A 21,214-nucleotide genomic window follows, 5' to 3' on the forward strand; every position below is an offset into this window, starting at 1 on the left:
TTATAATTAAGTTGTCCTGTGTCATCCATCTCACACGGGGTCATCAAAATGCATTTTTTTCCACATGTGATGTTGCCAAAGGTATCTTTCAAGTCAGCAGAGTCTAGCTTCCTACACTTTGGAACAGCCTTTGCGTGGGAACTGTGCTTATGATGCCTTAAAATGCTGCCTGTGCAGCCAACTAGGCTTTGCAACGGCACCGTAATCAAAGTCGTTGGAGCATTTTGCTGTAAGACAAAGAAATTTTTGGATGAGGAAAAATCCTCGGCAGCCACCAAACACAATACACTGCAGAATCTTCCCAAAACCAATATAAAAGGCGAGAACAAAGTGTCACAGAAATAGCCTTGTGTTCCTCAGGCTGGAATGTTTAAAGGCAACATTCAGCTGTACCATGTGCAGAAATAAAATTAGCTGTCTTAATTAATTTGGGGTGTGGTTGTCACATAAAACACTTCTGTTATTTGATGTTTTTAAACAGACGTGATTTCAGCAATGGCGTCCTGCCTAAAAACCGAATACTTGCCCAGCAGACAGAAACACAAACTGAGTATTTGGGTAATAATCTTAAATAAATGACAACTAGCTATTTACAAGCAAGAGCCACAGCATGCAGTGTGTTATTTCTCACAAATGGGCTGAGATTCCCTCACATGCTTTAAAGGGAATCAATAACTCTATCTTCAGTCCCAGAATGCAAACAATCCATCTGCTGGCATTCACATAAATTAAGCAGGCAAATAAAACTGCCAATGCTTGCACTAACTGAAGACCACAGGGAATGTAAGACTGCTTAAAACACATACGAGTTTGTGGCTTTAGAGTGTTTCTGAACCTTGAGGATTATTTGATTTGATAAAGCAATAAACATTCAAATTTAAGAAAAAGGGAGAAAGGTCCACTGACATATTTAAATGCATAGTATCATGTTCAGTGGCACAGTTAATCGAAACAAAAATAAAATCGTGATAGGGTTTAGTGAAATTATTAAATTATTAAATCATCTTAAATTAAATTAGCTGTGATTCAACTAAGTAAATATATGTGTGCTGTGTGTTTCAGAGTGAAGCACTGTGTTCATTTACACGTGAGCAGCTTATGATCCAGTGTTTTCAGTGTCTCAGAGCGGTTCGTAGTTAATGCTGCTCCATAAGAACTGCTCATTTCTGCATCTGCTCTGAGTTTGGATTGCATTTGGTAATGCAACATGCACCAACCATCTTCCCAAACTTGTAATGAAAACCACTAATAAACTGGCTGAAAAGATTAAAGGGCTTTCTGTGGTTTTCCACCATAATAACATTTTGATATTTATGACTGTCTTAATGCTAAAAATAGACATTTAGTTAGTCAGTTAAAATGTAAAAACCAGTTGAACCACTGAAATGTCACAATAATAATATTTCTTATTTGTTTAATATTTAACAATAATTATAATCATTATAATTACAACAACAACAACAATAATAATAATAATAATATTGTTGTTTTTATTAATATTATTATTGTAAACTTTATTTTATAGTTGTTTTCTTAAATACTCATTTTTCACAAAGCCAAAAATACAAATGCAAGTATTTTGTATTTGTTTAGTGTTTCAATATTGTTATTATTATTATATAAAATTGCATTTTTTTGGCCAAATTGTGTAGCCCTACAAAAAAAAAAAAAAAAAAAAAACAACACATTTTAAATCACATTTTTTATATAAAAATACAATTATATTTTATTATATTTTTTCCACTTTTTTTTAACTCTTAACTATATTTATAAACAATTCCAGTCCAAATATCATTGGCAATCCAAGGCAATACTGATGTCTTGAACCCTGGTGGGGACAATTATTATTATTATTTTTTTTAATAAAGTATAAAGGAACAGAATAGTAAAGGAAATGCTCTAATTCTAGTAGGGAAGTAATTCACTCCTATTTGTGTACCTAAAAATTTCAACAACCCAAACATTTCTTGTCTCCTCACAATCAATTAGGAATGACATGATTTACACATAAATGATACCAAAATGGCCATATTTGAGAAAAAAGTTGTAGCTGTCGGTCATTTAAAATTTCATAAAACAGTTGTCAAATATTAAATGTTTTGCTACTTCCATCTTACTCCACTCTCTTTCAACATTAAAACTGAAGCTTTGTGCTGGAATTCATGGTCTGCTTGTAAACAGTAAACTCCTTCTACTTTAATTTGATTTCATTTTGATATTGACAAGCACTGTTAGACCACTGATGCAGTCCCCCTCAGTGTCTATGGTGGCTACGGCCCTGGGTAGATCCAATGTTGTTGTGACTGGCTGCTCGGGATGCTCCAGCAACCAGAGCAATAGTCTAAAAACAAAACCACAAACATGTGCTCATGTATGCGTGTACCTACGTTCTTCAGCTGACACGTGAGGCAAAGCCTGGCCTCGGACCAGTCGACAAGTGGAACCGTCTCCAGCACAAACGCCACAGTTGTCCTCTTTAGCATTGCTTCCCAGTTGTCTGTCACAGCCAACTTCCTGTTGGAAAAAAAAATAAAAAAGCATAAAAAAGCCTCAAAAAAAGGCAAAATGGGAAACTTGGCTTAGACTCCAAATTAGACTCATTATCCACAACAGTATTTTGAATTGAACATTTTCCTGTTTCATCCCTCCAGCTGAAACACTATTTTGAGAGGCAACTGATTTTGCGGGAAACAGACCTGCAGGACCTCAATCAACAAATCATGCTTCCTCCATTACAGAATAGAAACTGACAATAAAATGACATGGATTGAGAAACTGGCCAGTGCACAGCTCCAAACTACAATGTTTAAGCTCTAACAAGCATCATAAAAATTCATGGAGAACCAACATATAAAACATGCAAGAATACTGAATCATTCTTCATAAGTTTTCATCCCCACACATTCCCCCCAGCGTTCCTCAATATTTAACCAGAAATATGTGCATCGGACAGTGATGCTCTGCTAGGAACCTGCCATCTGCACCAGAAAAGCTGCCCAGTTTTAATGCAAAATTATGTTTACACTAGCGGGGCAATAGGGAAAGCAGCCAGAGAAAGCAAACAACACGACTTTACCCAGTAGCTCTTGTAAACAAGCACAAGTAAACGGACAAGCTTCATTTACGCCAATTTACCTAATACTCATGGAGACTGAGGTCAAATTAGGTGCAACGCAAGAGAAGTTTCATCAACATTGTCGAATTTAGTTACCGTGCAGTACTGCATTAAATACTGATGATTGCATCTGATTTGGTTTGAGTATTTTGTGTTTCTTTGCTGTGGGCCAAATGGAAAACAGCGAGTCTACTGAAAACATTAAGAAAGTTCACCCAAGAATGAAAATTCTGTCATTATTTACGTACCATCATGTTGTTCCAAACCTGTATGACTTTCTTTTTTCGGTGGAACAGAAAAGCAAAGTTTAGCTGAAAGAGCCAGAAGCTCTTGTCAACAAAATTAAATTGGGATGCATGCTTTTGAGCTCCACAAATGACCAAAACATCTGCATAAAAGAAAGATTTGTGCACTTTATTCCAAGTCTTCAAAGTCATATGATATCAATGTGTAAGGAATAGACAAACACATATAAATTTAAGCTGTAATTTGGTTAAAATCATGCCCTCAAATCTTATTAAGGCTTGCATATATTTAAATGTATGTTGTACATCTTTTTCAGTTACACAATATGCAAGAGCAAATGGAAGTCAAACCTGGCTTTTATGCACCATTTTTGAATATATTCAGAACCACAAAAGAGATTTTTAAAGAGTTTAAGTGAATTATGAGTTGTTCTAGACTGTCCACAAAAAGATAATGACTTCACAGAACTTTGAATATTGTGCATAAGTCATATGGACTACTTTTATGGTGCTTTTTTGTCCTTTTTGGGGCTTAATAGTATTCATCCTCTTTTATCCTTCAGAATATTTCATGTTCCCCATTGGAAAAGAGAGCCATATGAGGCTAAATAATGACATTTCTGTCTGTTTTTTTGTATTCAGTGCATCAAACATAGCCAAGAAACCTTAAAAACAATGCAAAGTTATTCATGCTTTAGGTGCACTGGAAAGCTATTTGCAAAATTAATGCAAAATTAGTGCTAAATAAACTGTTTTATGTATGCAAGTAATTATGTTAGTTCCCTTCCAGGAACTCAAGCTGCGTCGAAACGCTAGGGGAACGTTTTCAGCGTGACCGCGCTCTGAATCACATGTGTAATCTGTCCAATGGAAGGGCGAGACATCACGGGCGGGTGATGTAATCGACCAGGAAGCATAAAAGCACGTGCGGTGGAACTTACGTTTGCTTTTTGTCATTCAGAAACCACTACTCTGTGTGTGTGTGTGTCTGTCGATCTGTGTTGTGAGTCTTATTTAGTGTTGTTTGTCCCTAAGCACAATCACTTGAAATAAGCTCCACAATGTGTGCAAGCATTTGGGCGAGTGCAGATCGCATTACAGGCTGTATGTTCCTCCCTGCAAACGTTATATCACTGCTGGGGTTACACACAGTCCGTGTGTGGTCTGCTTGAGAGCAGAGCACGCATAGTCAGTTCTCGAGGGAGCTGACTGCCCGCTTTGTGAGTGTTTGTCATTGCGAATGCTTGCTCTCGGAAGGCTCTCTTAGAGGAGTGAGCTTTCACTAACGTTCCTCGTGGTCCCGGCCCCCCTTCTGCCGAAGAAAAATAAAAAAAGGGGGAGCGGTGGCTGCGCTCGTGGGAATCGCACATGGATCAGGTGTAGTGAATGAAGACGGACGAGCCCCTATCTTCTTCCTTTCCCATCAGATCCAGCGCCCGCTCTCTGGGATCGGAAGCCCGCCCAGCTCCGCGGTCTCTTCCCCCCAGAGAAAGGGCTCGACGCTCCGCCTGTCTTCCTCCGAGGAGGTGGACGTGAAGGACGTCAATGAAACAGTGTTTGCACAAGCATATTATGAATGAGAACGACGCGCGGTCAGCTCAAAAAAAAAAAAAAAAAAGGGGCTGATTGTGCTTCTCCCCGCCGTACATCTCACGGTCCACGGAGGCGAGTGAGATCGCGGGGATCGCAACATGGATCTGGCGGACCGGTTGGAGACGGGTTCGCCCTATCTCCTCCTGCATTCCCCAGATCTAGCGCTCTCGCTTGTGCGGTTCTTCCCCCTTTGAGTGAGAGCTAGCTGTTGCAGCGCGCCGAGGCATTACGTCATTCTCGTTCATATCAGAAGCGATGCCCCAGGTGGAACAGACGCTTGCGAGCTATCTGTCCCCTGGCGCGGCGTCGTCTCTGAAGGCTCGCGGCTGCAGGTCAGGCTGGTGCGTGTCTGCACACCATGGCAGTGTTACAGGTGTACCAAGCCGACTTACCTGCTTAGAGAGCTAGATGAGGGAGAGGAGCTCAATTTAGATTGAAAGAAAAGCTGACCTCTGAGCTCCGTAGAAACGCTGACTGTAGTTAACCCTATCTGACATGAAGGAGAAGATAGGGTCTTCCTTCCATTTCTATAAAATAAAGTAAAGTGTATGTCAGTGATAAAGTGTCCATGTGCTGTGCAGTGCAGTAAAGTGTGTAAGTGAGTAAAAGGAATACTAAAGACAAATGGTATGTACCCACATGGAAAGAACCTATATGAGGATATATGCGCATATATGAAACCTATATGCAGTATATATGCACATATATGATAACATATATGCTGCATATATGCGTATATATGCCACATATAGGCAAAATTGAGGTGCATATATGTGCATATAAAGGCCATATAGGTCTCCTGTATTGCTTCTTTATATCCACATATAAGCCCTATATGTACATGTAAATGTAAATTTTGACATTTTGGGCTTTTATTTATGTTGTCTAGCAGCTATGGATTTTAATAATTTTACTAATATATAGGTAAACATATAGGTGCATATATGCACACATATATATACATGCATATATGTACCTATATAGGTACATGTATGCACGTATATGTGTACATATATGTATGCATATATGTGTACATATATGTACGCATATAAGTGTACATATATGTACATATATTATAGGAAAACGGCCAATTTTATATGTCACATATATTAAAAACATATATCAAAACCTATATTAAAACATATATGTTTATATAGGTTATTTCCGTGTGGGTAAATCCCACTCCTTTATCCTCACGTAACCTTCTACAACTGAGACTGACATTAGTGCAGATTGTGGTTGAAATTGTGCAAAGTGAAAGTGTGGGGTGATGTGATTAGAGTGGAGAGTGGTTAAGACTCTGAATGGCCTGCGGGAAGAAGCTCCTCCTCATTCTCTCTGTGTTCGCCTTCATGGAGCGGAAGCGCCTCCCTGAACGCAGCAGAGAAAAGAGTCCATTGTTGGGATGGCTGAGGTCCTTCACTATCTTCCTGGCCCTGGTCAGGCACCGCTTGCTGTAAATCTCCTGCAGGTCAGGGAGCTCGGTGTGGATGGTACGTTCCGCTGAACGCACCACCCTCTGGAGGGCTCGTCTGTCCGAACCAGGAAGTGATGCTGTCCGTCAGGACGCTCTCGATGGTGCAGGTGTAAAAAGTCTTAAGCACCCGAGAGGGAAGTCTAAAGTCCCTTAAGCGTCTCAGATGGTACAGACGCTGCCTTGCCTTCTTCACCAGGGTGCTGGTATGACAGGACCAAGTCAAGTCCTGCGTGATGTGAACACCCAGGTATCTGAAGCTGTCCACTCTCTCCACTGGAGTCCCGCTGATCGTGGTCGGCTGGTATGACCGCTCCTGCTTCGTACTGAAGTCCACTATCAGCTCCTTAGTTTTGCTGATGTTCAGGTGTAGACTATTCACCTGGCACCAACTCTCCAGGTTCTTAATCTCCTGTATGTAGGCCGTCTCGTTGTTGTCTGAGATCAGGCCCAACACAACAGTGTCATCCGTAAACTTGATGATGGTGGTGGAGTTGGAAGTGGCCACACAGTCATAAGTGTACAGTGAGTACAGCGTGGGACCTCCCTCTGCACCGGGGCTTCCTGTTTCAGCCTCTGTTTGTAAACAGGCATGAGGAAGATGGCGGCATGGTCCGATTTCCCAAACGGTGGTTGTGACTGTGCCTTGTAGCTGTTCTTGTATGGGGTGTAACAGTGATCTAATGTCCTTTCACCTCTGGTGGGGCAGCCGATGTGCTGATGGAAGTTCGGCAGTGCACGCTTGAGGTTGGCACTGTTGAACTCTCCCAAAACAATGAGTACGGCGTCCCAGTGCTGTGTCTGGTGAAGGTGTAGTGTCTCATGTAAATCCCATATCGCAGTGTCCGTGTCAGCTTGAGGTGGAATGTAAACGGCACTGACGATGACCAAGCTAAATTCCAGAGGGAGATAAAAAGGGCGACATTTGATGGTCAGAAGTTCAAGATTCGGTGTGCAGGAGCGTGAGAGGGGAACAATGCTCGCGCTGTCGCACCAGTGTTTGTTCACCATCAGACATACTCCACCTCCCCTAGTCTTCCCCGAGTCCAGCGTTCTGTCCATGCGGTAAACCAAGAAGAACTCGGCCGGCTGGATGGCGTGGTCTGGTACCGCTGGGTTCAGCCATGTCTCGGTGAAGCAGAGAATGTTGCAGTCCCGAATGTCCCTCTGGAACTTGACTCTTGCCCTGAGGTCATCGAGCTTGTTATCCAGCGACTGGACATTGGCGAGCAGGACACTCGGTAAGGGAGCGCGGTGTGCGCGTGCCCTCAGCCTATTCCTGACGCCGGTTCGTTACCCTCGAGGACGCCGGTACGGGTCGCGTCCTTTGTTCCTCCTCAGGATCTAGCTCAGCCAAGATGGGTCCGGGTTCAAAGACGGCGAAAGGTGAGTGCATTGTGCACCAATAGAAATAAGAGTGGCCCTGTCGTATGTAGAGATGGCCATCTTACAAAAAGAAACCGGTGTTTATAGCTTACAATACGAAAAAAAAGACCAAGATTTGGTCAGAGCAGTCGTGACGGCAGCCGGCATTTTTTCATTATCTTTCCATTTTAGCCGCAAGTTTTTTTATATTTTTAGGAAATGTGAGCTGCGCTGTTAGAAATATCCATAATGGAAAACCTGTTGGCGTCAGTACCACCAAACAATAATATTAAGCCTTTGTACACGCAGAAAAAAAGACTGATACTATGGCAGAAGCAGATGGTTTGGTAACTTCAGTGGATGGAGACTTGATCCATATATATTCGGGAATAGAATTGGATAAAACTGTGAAGCTTATTCTCATTGTACTAATATTACTGTAATGCATGTCAGAACAGGGCTGAAAAGGTCAAGAATTTTGCCTCGTAAATACTGAGTGGCTTTGACTTCAGAAGAGCGATTTTCACCTCATCAACAAGCCTAGAACCTTAAAGGACAGATGTATTAGCCTAAGTGCTGTAAATGCTCACTTAAGTAGGCTTATGTATAAATAACCTTTTCAGATTTAATTTGTTTTACTTTTGGTTTTCTGGGAGTTCTGCCAACTCGCACTGCGTTCAAGTGCACCTGGTAAGCTCCCACTTCCGTTAAACAGTTTTTACAATATTTCACAAATCCAAGCGAGAAATAAAGTACAACAACAGCCAAAACCAAGCAAATAAACAATGGACAAAAAAACAAAAAAAACAAAACAATGAATGATCTGAAAAAAAGTTCTTCCTCTCATACCAGTGGATAAGCATTATTACATGCACATGCAATAACATCAAACGGTAACGCTTTAGAATAGGGAACACTAATTCACTATTAACTACGACTTTTCCCTCAATAAAGTCCTAATTTGCTGCTTATTAATAGTTAGTAAGGTAGATGTTAAATTTAGATATTGGGTAGGATTAGGGATTTAGAATAATATTCTGTAGAATAAGGTATTCATTTGTGTTTAATTAGTACTAATAAATAGCATGCTAATAAGCAACTAGTTAAGAGACCCTAAAATAAAGTGTTACCCATCAAAATGTTACATTGATCTGTTTTAGTTGTGTTTTGCCATGTCTTCCGTTGACCTAGTTTTCCTTAGTTGCCCTGATTAGTTAATTAGCTCCTCACCTGTTTTTGTTGCCCCATTATTACGTTCAGTACTTAAAGCCTGTGTTCTCACCAAGTCCTTTGTGTGCTATTAGTTTGATTAATGTGTTTGCTACCCCTTGCTCCTGGACTTTCTCTGGTTTGACTTCTCATTAAAAGACTTTATTTTGATTATCTTGTGTTGTGCGCTTCATTAGCAAGCACCAACATAACAGAATAGCAGACCCTCATAGTGAGTAAAGTTTAGTGGCGTTTTTCCTTCTGTTTTTTTTTTTTTCTTTTCTCCTCGTTCCTGTCACCAGCCTGAGCGAGCGGTGTAAGGCACGCCTGCCAGCGAACGGTCCCAAGGAGGATTTCACCGCTTTCGTGGAGTGGGTGCTGGAGAACAACGGATCTCCAGTTACCATCTGTCCCTCTGAGGAGGATATCTCCAGCCCCACTTCCAAACCAGAGACCAGCCAGCCATCATCCCGCTGCACGGAGCTGCTGCTGTGCCCACTGCAGACAGAGAGCTGGAGCCTCAAGCATCGTCTGGCCAAGTGCGTGAGCCGGCAACATCATCCATCCCCGAGGGAGTTTTGGTGGTGATCGAGGGCTTGGAGGGAAGCCCCGCCCTCACTCCCGCGATTGAGGGTGAGCTGCAACTGGTGTCTGAGAACCATTTTGAGGAACTTAAGGACATCTTCGAAATGGATCTTATAGACTGGTTTGGGGAGGTATTACCCAGTGCTCCTAAATCTGGTTCCGTGTCTCCGCTGGTTCCGTCCAGCCCTGCATCTCCTGTGTCTCCGCTGGTCCCGTCCAGCCCTGAATCTCCTGCATCTCCACTGGTTCTGCCCAGCTCAAGTCCTCCTGTGTTCCCTCCCAGCCTCCCTCTCCCGCCTCCTCTTAAACTGGTCAGTTCCTCAGCCCAAGTTCCGCTGGTGCCTGTCAGCCCCTCAGCTCACCCTCAGTCTGCACCAGCTGGGCGCTCTGATCCATCGCCTCGGGACTTCCAGCCTCCAGCTCTGCCAAGGCGTGAGGATACCCTGTCTCCACCTCCAGCCTCCGAGCCCTGGACTCCATCTCAGTCCTTCGAACCATCGGCTCCACCTTGGCTCATAGCTCCCTCGTCTCCACTGTGGCCTGTCCTCCCACCAGCTCCACTGGGCTCCCTCGTCCCTCCGGCTCCGCCTTGGTCAGTAGTCGACCATCTGCCGCCTTGGGACTCCACTCCTCTGGCTTCACCTCGTCACTCTGCCCCTCCGGCTCTGTCAGGCTCCACCTTCGTCCTCCGTCACTCCGGCTCCACCGCGGCATTCCGGATCCCCGCCTCAGACGCCTGAGCCGCTGGCTCCGCCTAGGCCCTCCGGATCCTCGATGTCACCCTGGCTCTCCATCTGCTCGGCTCCATCCTGGGCTCCTCATCGACCGACTCAGTCTCCGTCAGTCAGCCCCCTGGTGTTGTCGGTCCCTTCACTACCATGGCTCCTCCCGCCGTCAACTCCACCGTGGGCCGCCATCCTGGCTGGCCTCTGGATTGCCACCTGGCTCCTCCTGCTCCGGGCTCCTCCCTGGCTCCTCCCACCCTCCACTCCCCCATAGACTTATTTTTTGGACTATTTTTTCTGCCCCTTTACCTGCTCCTCATCTGCTACTCGCCCGCCTCCTGAACCCCACCCTCTCTCCTTTGTTGGACTGTTTTTGTCGGCGCGGGGACACGCCGTTCCGGAAGGGGGGTGAAATGTTACATGTTGATCTGTTTTAGCTGTGCTTTGCCATGTCTTCTGTTGACCTAGTTTTCCTTAGTTGCCCTGATTAGTTAATTAGCTCCTCACCCGTTTCTGTTTCCCCATTATTACGTTCAGTACTTAAAGCCTGTGTTCTCACCAAGTCCTTTGTCTGCTATTAGTATGATTCATGTGTTTGCTACCCTTTGCTCCTGGACTTTCTCTGTTTTGACTTCTCATTAAAAGACTTTATTTTGATTATCTTTCATTGTGCACTTCATTAGCAAGCACCAACGTAACACAAACGTTTTATTTGATCAAAATTATAATTTTTGTTTTATTACAATTATTTTGTCATAATTATTTATTTTATTATAATACATATTTATTATTGTGATGTTTTATTATAATTATTTATCATAATAAATATTATTTATTATTGTAAAGTTGTATTATTTGGTTAAATGCTACTGTTAAATAAACCTACTGTTCAATTCTTACTGAAATTGTTTACTGTTCTTGTTTACTTCTTACTGCTATTGTGTTGATCTTATTTTTAATAATAAAAAAAAATAATAACTTTGTGATACATATTATTATCATGAAATGACTCACATCATTAATCGCATCCAAAATAAAAGTTTTTGTTAACATAATATGTGAATACTGTGTATATTTATTATGTATATATAAATACAAACACATGCATGTATATATTTAAGAAAAATATGTTATGTTTATATATTAAATAAATTTCTATATAATATAAAATATAAGAATATAAATATATAAATGTATTTACATATATTATATAAACAAAAACTTTTATTTTGGATGTGATTAATCACGATTAATCGTTTGACAGCACTAAAATAAATAAATAAATTTCATGTTTAATTCACAGTGTTACTTGCCGTTTCTTTGTAACTGTTTGTGAAGTTTACTACCGATTTTTGAGTTTCAACACCACATAATACAAGTATAGAATACAGCTAATGCTTGCTATAGTGCCTCTTATGGCAACTCTTATAATGCCATGGACTGATATTTCAAACTCAAAGGGTGCTTCATTATCAGCTTACGTAGCTTAAGTTAATTGATATTCACCTGACAAATCCCACTGATGCACATATCCAGAGAGTCCGCTTTGCACCGAGTGCCGTCCAACACTTTGGGCGCCAGTTCCACCACCAGGCTCTTCCCCCGGGCTTGACATCGGAGGGCACAGGGTGAAATAGGGTCATACGTCACAGGTATCCACTCGTAGATTTGTCCTTGGTACTTGATGTCATTGTGGGCAGAGCATTGTTGAGCCCTGAAGTCACCTGACTCTGGAGGACAGTCCTGATTGGAAGAAAGACAGAGAAAGATTTGGCAACTGTCAAATATTTCTTAATCCCTTTAGGTAGATTTCTTACAAATTGCAGTCTGGAAATCATAGTTAGTAACAATAATTCCTGTACCATATTGATATAAAAACAAATAAATAATTTAATTTAAGATATTTTATTTAAAACATACTATTTAAAATTTTAAATATAATAAATAATTGTAAAATAAAAACGAGTATAAAAAACACTTAATAAAATCCACAAAACTGGAAGATTTCCCAAACATTTATATAAGGAATAGAAAGGAAAATAACAGAACAGTAACAGAAGAATTAGGAAGAATCATAGTAATTTACTGCCATATTGTGTATGTAGTCTGATTATGAGTATTTAAAAAATAGTGCTGTCAAATGATTAATTGCGATTAATCGCATCCAAAATAAAAGTTTTTTGTTTATATAATATATGTATGTGTACGGTGTATATTTATTATGTAGCCTATATATAAATGCACACACATACAGTATATATTTTGAAACTATTTACATGTATATACATTTATATATTTATATTCTTATATTTTATATTATATATAAATATATTTAATATATAAACATAACAGATTTTTCTTAAATATATACATGCATGTGTTTGTATTTATATATACACATAATAAATATACACAGTATATACACATATATTATGTAAACAAAACTTTTATTTTGGATGCGATTAATCGTTTGACAGCACTATTTAAAATGTTCTATAATCTAATAACAAGTGTTGAATTTTTGGAATCTGATTACATAATCTAATTATATATATATAGAGTTACTACTCAGCACTATCTTTACCTACAAAATAGAAACACTGACATTTATTAGGCCCAAAAATAACAATTGACCTGACAATGGCACTGGAAATATTATTTTCTATATGGCAAGATTAAATCGTGATCATGTGTGTAACATCATAAAGCTTATGCAGATGACTTGGTGCATTAATGAATGGTGACAGTGTAATTGAACTGTGGCAGGCCTCCGTGTTTTGAAAAACAATATTTCCTATGTCATCTCCTGTGCACTGAAGAAAACCACAATTCTTCCTCTGCAGCTCGGGGCTCTGAACTCATTTAATCATCTGATTGGCTCTGAAGCCCCCATGTGCAAAGACCATCAGTGATGCCCGTGACTGAAGCGTCTCCATCGGATACAATTACAAATCACAAGTCTTCAACGTCAGGACCAGGAAAAGAACAATTCGACAATAGACCTCATCAACAGCAATTATAAAGCCTGACAGGGAAGGCCGAGCATCAGTTCTCACTGTTTTGACGGAAATGGGATAAATGTTATGCTGGGAATCTTTCCCAGATGGCTCTGATTGGAATTGTGGGTGAAGGTGGAATGTGATTCCAGATTAAACCACTTCAATGGTAGAAAAACACTGGCTTTTGATTAAAATGGTCCTTGAGACACACAGGCATCTAACAGCTCTCAAAATGAGTTTGTCTAGTAGTTGGGGACTATTGACTGAATCATAGGGCACTATTCTGGTTCCATAACAACTCCATTAACTTTTATTTTTATTTAATTTCGAGCTGTTACACCAAGACGTTTGTGAGTCATTTGAACAATTCGTCAAAGAATCAAATAAACAACTGGTTATAAGAGTTATTTGTTCACGAATCAGACTACACTGATCATGCCTATAATACAATGATCCAAGATCCAACTGAAATAATGAATTCATTCACAAACCAGACATCGCTATAAGAAAATTTACTTCACTTGCATAAAAAACAAAATCAAATGTAAATCATTTGGTTCCATGCCAGTTTTTTTTTTTCATTTATCTGGTTGTAAGAACCAGTTTCTCATTCCCACCCTCATAATTTACATTATATTATGCAAAAATGCACATAAAAGAGAAAATCACACATGAAATGGATCTTATAGAACTTTTCCTTTTCCTTGGAACACTAGCTTTTGCAAGCAGATTCACACAGTGTTTAGTGTTTCAAAATGTTCAACAATATAAATTGCTTATTTTTTGCCAAAATAGTAAAAACTAAAATTGCATTCGGCATGTTATGCAGGCTACTGTATTCTATAAGCTATTTTGAATAGTGTTTTTCAAAATATTGTATGCTATTTTGAAAAATACACTGCATAGTATGCAAAATATAGAATACATAGTAAAAGATTTTGGTAACACTTTAGTTTAGGGACCAATTCTGACTATTAACTAGCTCCTTATTAACATGCTTATTAGTTTATTAAAGGCAGGGTTCCAACACATTTGTCATTTCAAAATTCCATACTTTTCCAGACTCAAATTTCCAAACCTTTCAGACCACATGTGACCCTGGACCACAAAACCAGTCATAAGGGTAATTTTTTTTTTAAATTGAGATTTATACATCATATGAAAGCTGAATCTTTCCATTGATGTATGGTTTGTTCGGTTAGGACAATATTTGGCTGAGATACAACTACTTAAAAATCTGGAGTCTGAGGGTGCAAAAAAATCAAAATACTGAGTAAATCGCCTTTGAGGTTGTCCAAATGCAGTTTTTAGCAATGCATATTACTATTCAAAAATTAAGTTTTGATATATTTACAGTAGGTAATTTACAAAATATCTTCATGGAACTTCCTTACTTAATATCCTAATGATTTTTGGCATAACAGAAAAAATCGTCTCAAGGTTACGTATGTAACCCTAGAGAGGAAATGAGACACTGCGTCGGAACGCTTTGGGAACACCTTCAGAGTGACCATGCTCTGAATCACGTGTGTAATCAGACCAATGGATGGGCAAGATGTCACCGGTGGGGTAACGTAGAGACCAGGAAGCATAAAAGCATGTGCGGTGGAACCGGCATCAGCTTCTAGGAATGAAGCAAGCGCTCGCAGAGATAGGGTGGAGTGGGTCAACCCTGCAGAGAAACAGGCCTGCAAGAACTCCAGAACTGTACCAAATGGGCAGTTGACTGGGTCGAGCTGGTGGTCTCCGCACCAAGAAGTGAAAGCTTCCACCTCAAAGCATACAGTTTCCTCGTAGAGGGAATTCTGGGCTGGAGGCTGGTCTCAACAACCTCGGTTGAGAGACCGGAAGCTACGAGATTCATATCTTCCACCACTCCGAGTGGGGGTGAAAGATCATACCCTCCACCTGAGAGAGGAGATCACCTCCTGACGGAAATCTCCACAGAGAGCCGTTGAGAAGGGAAATCAGGTCCAAGCGTACTCGTCCCGGCTAGAACGGGGCTCTTATGGCCGTCCGGCGCACTCTCTGCAGAACTCCCGGGAGCAGAGCGATTGGGGAAAGGTGTACAGACAAAGCCTTGACCACGTCTGTACCATGGCATCCAGCCCCCGTGGAGCTGGATGAGTTATGGTGCATTCACACCAGACGCGAATGAAGCGTTAAGCGCGAGTGATTTACATGTTAAGTCAATGCAAAGACGCGATTAGACATCCTGCGGCGCGATTCGCGCGAATGAGGCGGCGCGAATGACGCGATTCGCGCGAATGGCGCGGCGCGAATTGAGCGTTTCGAGCGTTTGACGCGCGGAACGCAAGATTCGCGCGAATCGCGCAAGTTGAAAAATCTGAACTTTGGCGGATATTTCGCGCCGCGCCAACCAATCAGGAGCTTGCTCTAGTAGTGACGTGTGAAGCAGAGGCAGAAATCAAAACAACAATAAAGGACAAAATCATTGTCGCTGTATGTGGATACCCGGAGCTGTACCATAGACCAAAGATTACATGTTAGATTTACCCAAAACAAGTGATATCTTATGTTTATCCACTACAGAGACATCAGAGCCAGCGGCAAATGTCAGACTAGCCGAGGTTATGCTCCTCTCTTCGGCATACTATGGCGTTCCGATCGGCTCTTTAATATGACTTTGCTACATGCACTCGTCTCAATGAACGTCTCACTCAACGTCTTATTTTTTTTTTCTTTCTGCTATTTATTCCATTCATTTTAAGACGCAGACGTGATGCAGACGTCACGCAGACGTCACGTAAATCACGCGTGGCAGTGAAGTGTCGAGTCAGACGTCACGCATCATTCACGTGTGGCAGTGAAGTTATTAATTATTTTTTTCTCTAACACGTATTTAACACTCTACTCAACATGGCTCAGTGCAGTGTGCCAGCGGTTGCGATCGGTTCTTTAATATGACTTTGCAACATGCACTCGTCTCAATGAACGTGACACTTGCGTCTGTTTTATAACGTGATGTCTGCGTCTGTGATTTATATATAGGATATTGTGTGTGTGTTGTTTAACCCACATTTTGAGGGCCAAATGCCCCCACAAAGATAGAAATATGAAGAAACAAACTTGATATAGGCTATTGCATTTTTATAGCTTATTGTTGGGGTTGTTATTGTGTTTTTTTATATAGTTTTAAAAGGCCTAGGCTACAGGACTTTGGTAGACTAGAAAACAGACAACTCGATCGCGTTTTCTGTAGATCCTTTAAATAGAAGAATAGAATTGAAAAATAGGCTACTATTTTTTTATATATATATAAGTCACCTGTGGTGAAAAAAAAAAAACGACTGTAAACTTTTTTTTAAATAGTTTGTAAACTATTATTTGACTTTTGTTTATGACGTTCTGCCCCTTTATTAAACATTTAAAATATTCACAAATTAATATGGATTTTTTTTTTTTTTTGATTTTACTGGATTTCTAAGGCCAAATTATTTTCCCGCAGTGCTGAATGAGAAGAGCCATCTCTGGAACCATACAGAGAGCTGATTTATAGGTGGTTTATAGGCTAATGATAATAAATGTGGATATGTAAATAAAATCAGGATATGTTGTTTAAGTGTGATGTTAAAAACCATGGGAGACTTGAAAGAGAAACTCTGGGTCTATGTTAATTCTCTTCCGGCTTTTATGACTATTATGCCAAAATATTTCTGTACCTGATACAAATCTAAATGTTTTTATGCACAAGCAAAGACATTTAGGCTAAATAATAATAATAGCTTAATACTAATAAACTGTGCTCACCTTTCTCTTTTGAGGTGTAGGCCTAACTGTTTTTTAGTGTAATTCTGTTAACTGTCAGATCGCCTGTCAATCAAACTTCTGCGAAACTCGAAAACGAAATATTTCTAAACTCTAAAATTAAACATTACATAGGCTATTACAAATATTATTTATGTTAGTTAAATCAGCCCAAATGTTTACAACTACTCTTTTGTGTTGGTCAAGAGACTCCTAGTGGTGAATAGTAGCCTAGGCTACATGATTTCTTGATAAGTAGGCTATCTGTGCATATGTTGACAAGAAACAATGGCAAACAAATATTTTAACATGAACATTTGTGTAAATTCATTACTATTTGGAATAAAAGCTATACAGGTAAAATCACTTAATTAAATACAACTGAAGATCAGTGGGAAAAAATAATAAAGAATGAGTGAGTGGAATGTGCTGGAAACCGCCGTTGCAGCAGACTATGGCAGACGTCACGTTCGGCAGACGCAGACGTCACGTTCGGCACACGAACGAGTGATGTGGCAGACGCAGACTAGACGTTCGGCAGACGCAGACGTCACGTTCATTGAGACGAGTGCATGTAGCAAAGTCATATTAAAGAGCCGATCGGAACGCCATAGCATACATGAGCACGAGCGCCCGGTGATCGCCTGGAGCTCACGGCTCCGAAATCGGCAAAGCACATTTTCAAATAGGGGCTGTTTTTGTAAATAAACAGCAGATTTGAGTTTTAAACAACTACATTCTCGGCTGAAATACACGGGTCCAGTGTTTCCATAGCACATAAAGGTGATTTTATTTGCCAAATTCTATACATATGCTCTCTGTGGCAGTCATTGTGCCCCCTGGCAGAAGCCCTGCCCATGACGCGAATTCGCGTCTGTTGTGCAGTGAATTTCACGCGCGAATGAAGCGTATTTCACACGCGAATGAAGCGAGTAAACCCAAAATGTTCACGCGTCCAACTACGCGCGAATAGCGCGATTTATTCGCGCAAGTCGCGTCCGGTGTGAATGCACCATTAGAGAGAACCATAGGGGACAATGCGATGTCTCTCGAGTCGCAAACAGGTCCACCTGAGCCTGACCAAACTCTCCATGTCTGCTTCACCAACTCGGGGTGAAGTCTCCATTCCCCATGCCTCAGCCCCTGCCTCGACAGGATGTCTGCTCCCATCTTGAGATGCCCAGGAATATGAACTGTTCTCAGCGAGAGGAGTTTGCCCTGGGACCACACAAGAATCTGGCATGCCAGCCTGTACAGGGGGCGCGAACGCAGACCGCCTTGGTAGTTGATATAAGAGACCACCGCTGTGCTGCCGGTGCGCACCAACACATGGCGAACTCTTAAATCTGGGAGAAAGTGTTTTAATGCTAGAAACACGGCCAGCATCTACAAGCAGTTGATGTGCCACATGAGATGGCGACCACTTCACAGACCACGGGCCGAGTGGCCACTCATGACCGCTCCCCAACCGGTGAGAGACGCATCCATCGCTAGCATACACAGCGACCAGGAGCGAAGCGGGTTTCCCCTCGGGGAGAAACCCTTGGTCTTACGCCACCACTGTAGGGGTCTCATGTTCAGCAGGCCAAAAGTAACCACTTTGGATGCAGCTGCCATCAGACCCATCAGTCTCTGAATCTGCTTGGCAGTGAGTGACCGGCCTTCTTTCACCCTCTTGACTGTTGTGAAGATCGACTCGAACCGAGCAGGGGACACACGTGCCTGCATTTTGGTCGAATCCCACACCACGCCGAAATAAGTGGTACTCTGTAATGGAGAAAGCACACCTTTCTTGGCATTTAGTCTTAACCCCCAGCTCTTTCATGTGAGTGAGAACAACATCTCGATGTCGAACCGCCAAATGATGTGGTTGAGTATGCGGATGCCCTGGGATCACGGAGGAGCCAGAGCAGCATACACACACTTCGTGAAACTGTGGGATGAGAGTGCAAGGCCAAAAGGAAGAACTCTGTGTTGGTAAGCTTTTGCCCCCAAAAGCAAACCTCAGGAACTTCCTGTGATGAGGAAGGATGGAAACATGTGCACCGTTTAGATCGATCGTGACAAACCAGTCCTCAGACTTGATCTGAGACACGACTTGTTTGAGTGTGAGTGTGCTGAACTTCAGTCAACTGACTGAGCGGTTCAAATGACGTAGATCTAAAATAGGACACAGCCCTCCATACTTCCTCGGAACGACTACTTGAGTAGGGACCACCTCGATGGCCTCCTTCCTCAAAGGAGTAATACTTCAGTTCCATGACCAGAGCCTGCTTGAGACCCACCAGAGTGGGGATGACCCCGTTAAACTGAGGCGGAGGAGAACTGAACCAGTGTTAATTTTGGCAGGCATTTTTGATTTAGTATTAGTCTTTATCTTGAGATGAAAATACTTAATAGTCTTAGTCACATTTTAGTCATTTGAGTCTTTCAAAGTTTTAGTCGATGAAAAGTCATTGCATTTTTGTCAACTTTTAGTCATAACTTTTAGTCAAACTGCAGTTACCAACATTTATTTTGGTAGCTATTTTATATGTAGTATTCAAACAAAAATAATAATCCATTCTTCTCTCTTTAGACCAGTGCTTGAAGTGGAAAAACAGAAGTGCCGGTAAAACAGAAGTGCCCCCCCCACACACACATACATTTATTTATTTATATTAAATAATTAAGTACTTTTTAATCATTCACAATGTATGTATTGTGCCATAATTAATCAATCAATAATTAAAAAAATAAATTTCAATACAAATTAGCACAAGTCAAGCTGCAATACCAAACAGGGAGACGCCAAAGACCACTAAAGTCTGCCTTTAATATACGGATCCATTCAGAATCGCTAAATTTCTGACCACCGTATAATCAGCGTTCATTATAAAACACCCTTGCATTTAAGCCAAATAAACGCTGAAAATAATAATTTTACTGACATCTGGATCTTTTATCGCTGATAAAATTAGCGCTGTTTTGAGCTTACTGTTTGAATTCGTTCACTGGATCCTTGGACCTTCCAGGAGTTTACGGTTTAAAATGAAGCGATTGCCAAAGCCTGCTTCTTTTCATTTTAAGATATAATTTTCGTTATAAAGTACTAATTCAAATTAGTAATAAATAATTAATTATTATTCTACTACTCCACATGCCTCCCCTGACATGCTCTCGTGCACCACACAATGAAGTAGACGGACTCTGCTTGCGTTCATTCAAGTGATTGGACGAGATGAGAGGTGATCTGGCCTGGGTAGTGTGATTTACATAGTTTCTATATAATTTCTAATCATATACGGGATCATATAGCCTAATAACCCAGACCCTGACGATTTTGACGATAGTACAGGCAACATGTCAGAAGTGCCAGTACGCACAAAAAAGTGCAGGTACTCTAAAGGCTAAAATATAAGTGACGCTAGTGCATACCGGCCCACTTCAAGCACTGCTTTAGACCAAATCAATTAAGCTTATGAGAAATTTGAATCAAGGATTGAATTTGGAAAAACTGGAATAAATTTTCATTTTTTGGTAGAGATACAGATTAAACAATTTTTTCAGATACAGTAGGTTTACTTAAGTATATATTATTTAAAAAGTCTGTGTAAAGAGAATTATGAGAATTGTTTCTAAACACATTACAAATGTTAGAAATGTATTGCTGAAACACATTACAAACACTCTGAACTATGTAGTACTGAATTGTGGAGTTAAACCATTAAACAGTTTTTCAGCAATTCTGTGTTCAGGTTTTTTTGGGGCGGGGCTAAAACGGTGGTTCGATGACACTATAATAACTACGTTGAGAGGTCAAGTTCTTAGTTTGTCTTTTTGAATGTCTGTGATGTTAGATATACAGATTCTAGGCAGGGACGGTTCTAGGGTGAATGGATACCCGGGTCTTAGCCCAGAGACATCAATATGTGGCAGAATATACAATTTGAAAACATGAAGCGTTCACAATTCGTATCTAGAAATGCAAGTTGTACCGCTTTCTCTTCTTTCAAAGCGCACCGGAGCTTGCGCTCTCGTGGTGTTTGCCGTTGCTAAGCAACCATGAGCTGTGCTTGCCTTGACGACGAGAAGGTTTCAACCACTGATCTATATATAATGTAAGACAGTTAACTTGGCCTATATGATGTATTTTG

At 40.9% G+C, this 21,214-nt stretch overlaps 1 protein-coding gene across 1 annotated transcript in view; it reads right to left on the minus strand.

The window, feature by feature from the left end:
• LOC306857999 (ADAMTS-like protein 3) overlaps positions 1–21,214 on the minus strand; it is a 229,181-nt gene that overhangs the window by 79,304 nt on the left and 128,663 nt on the right. Inside the window, exons 6-7 of the mRNA XM_079398333.1 lie at positions 11,818–12,054; positions 2,388–2,514 (exon numbers count right to left, since the gene is read on the minus strand). Coding sequence (XP_079254459.1) covers positions 2,388–2,514; positions 11,818–12,054 — 364 coding nt within the window. The remainder of the gene's footprint in view (positions 1–2,387; positions 2,515–11,817; positions 12,055–21,214) is intronic.

This window comes from Barbus barbus (genome assembly GCF_936440315.1).
Source record: "Barbus barbus genome assembly, chromosome: 1".
Lineage (NCBI taxonomy): Eukaryota > Metazoa > Chordata > Actinopteri > Cypriniformes > Cyprinidae > Barbus > Barbus barbus.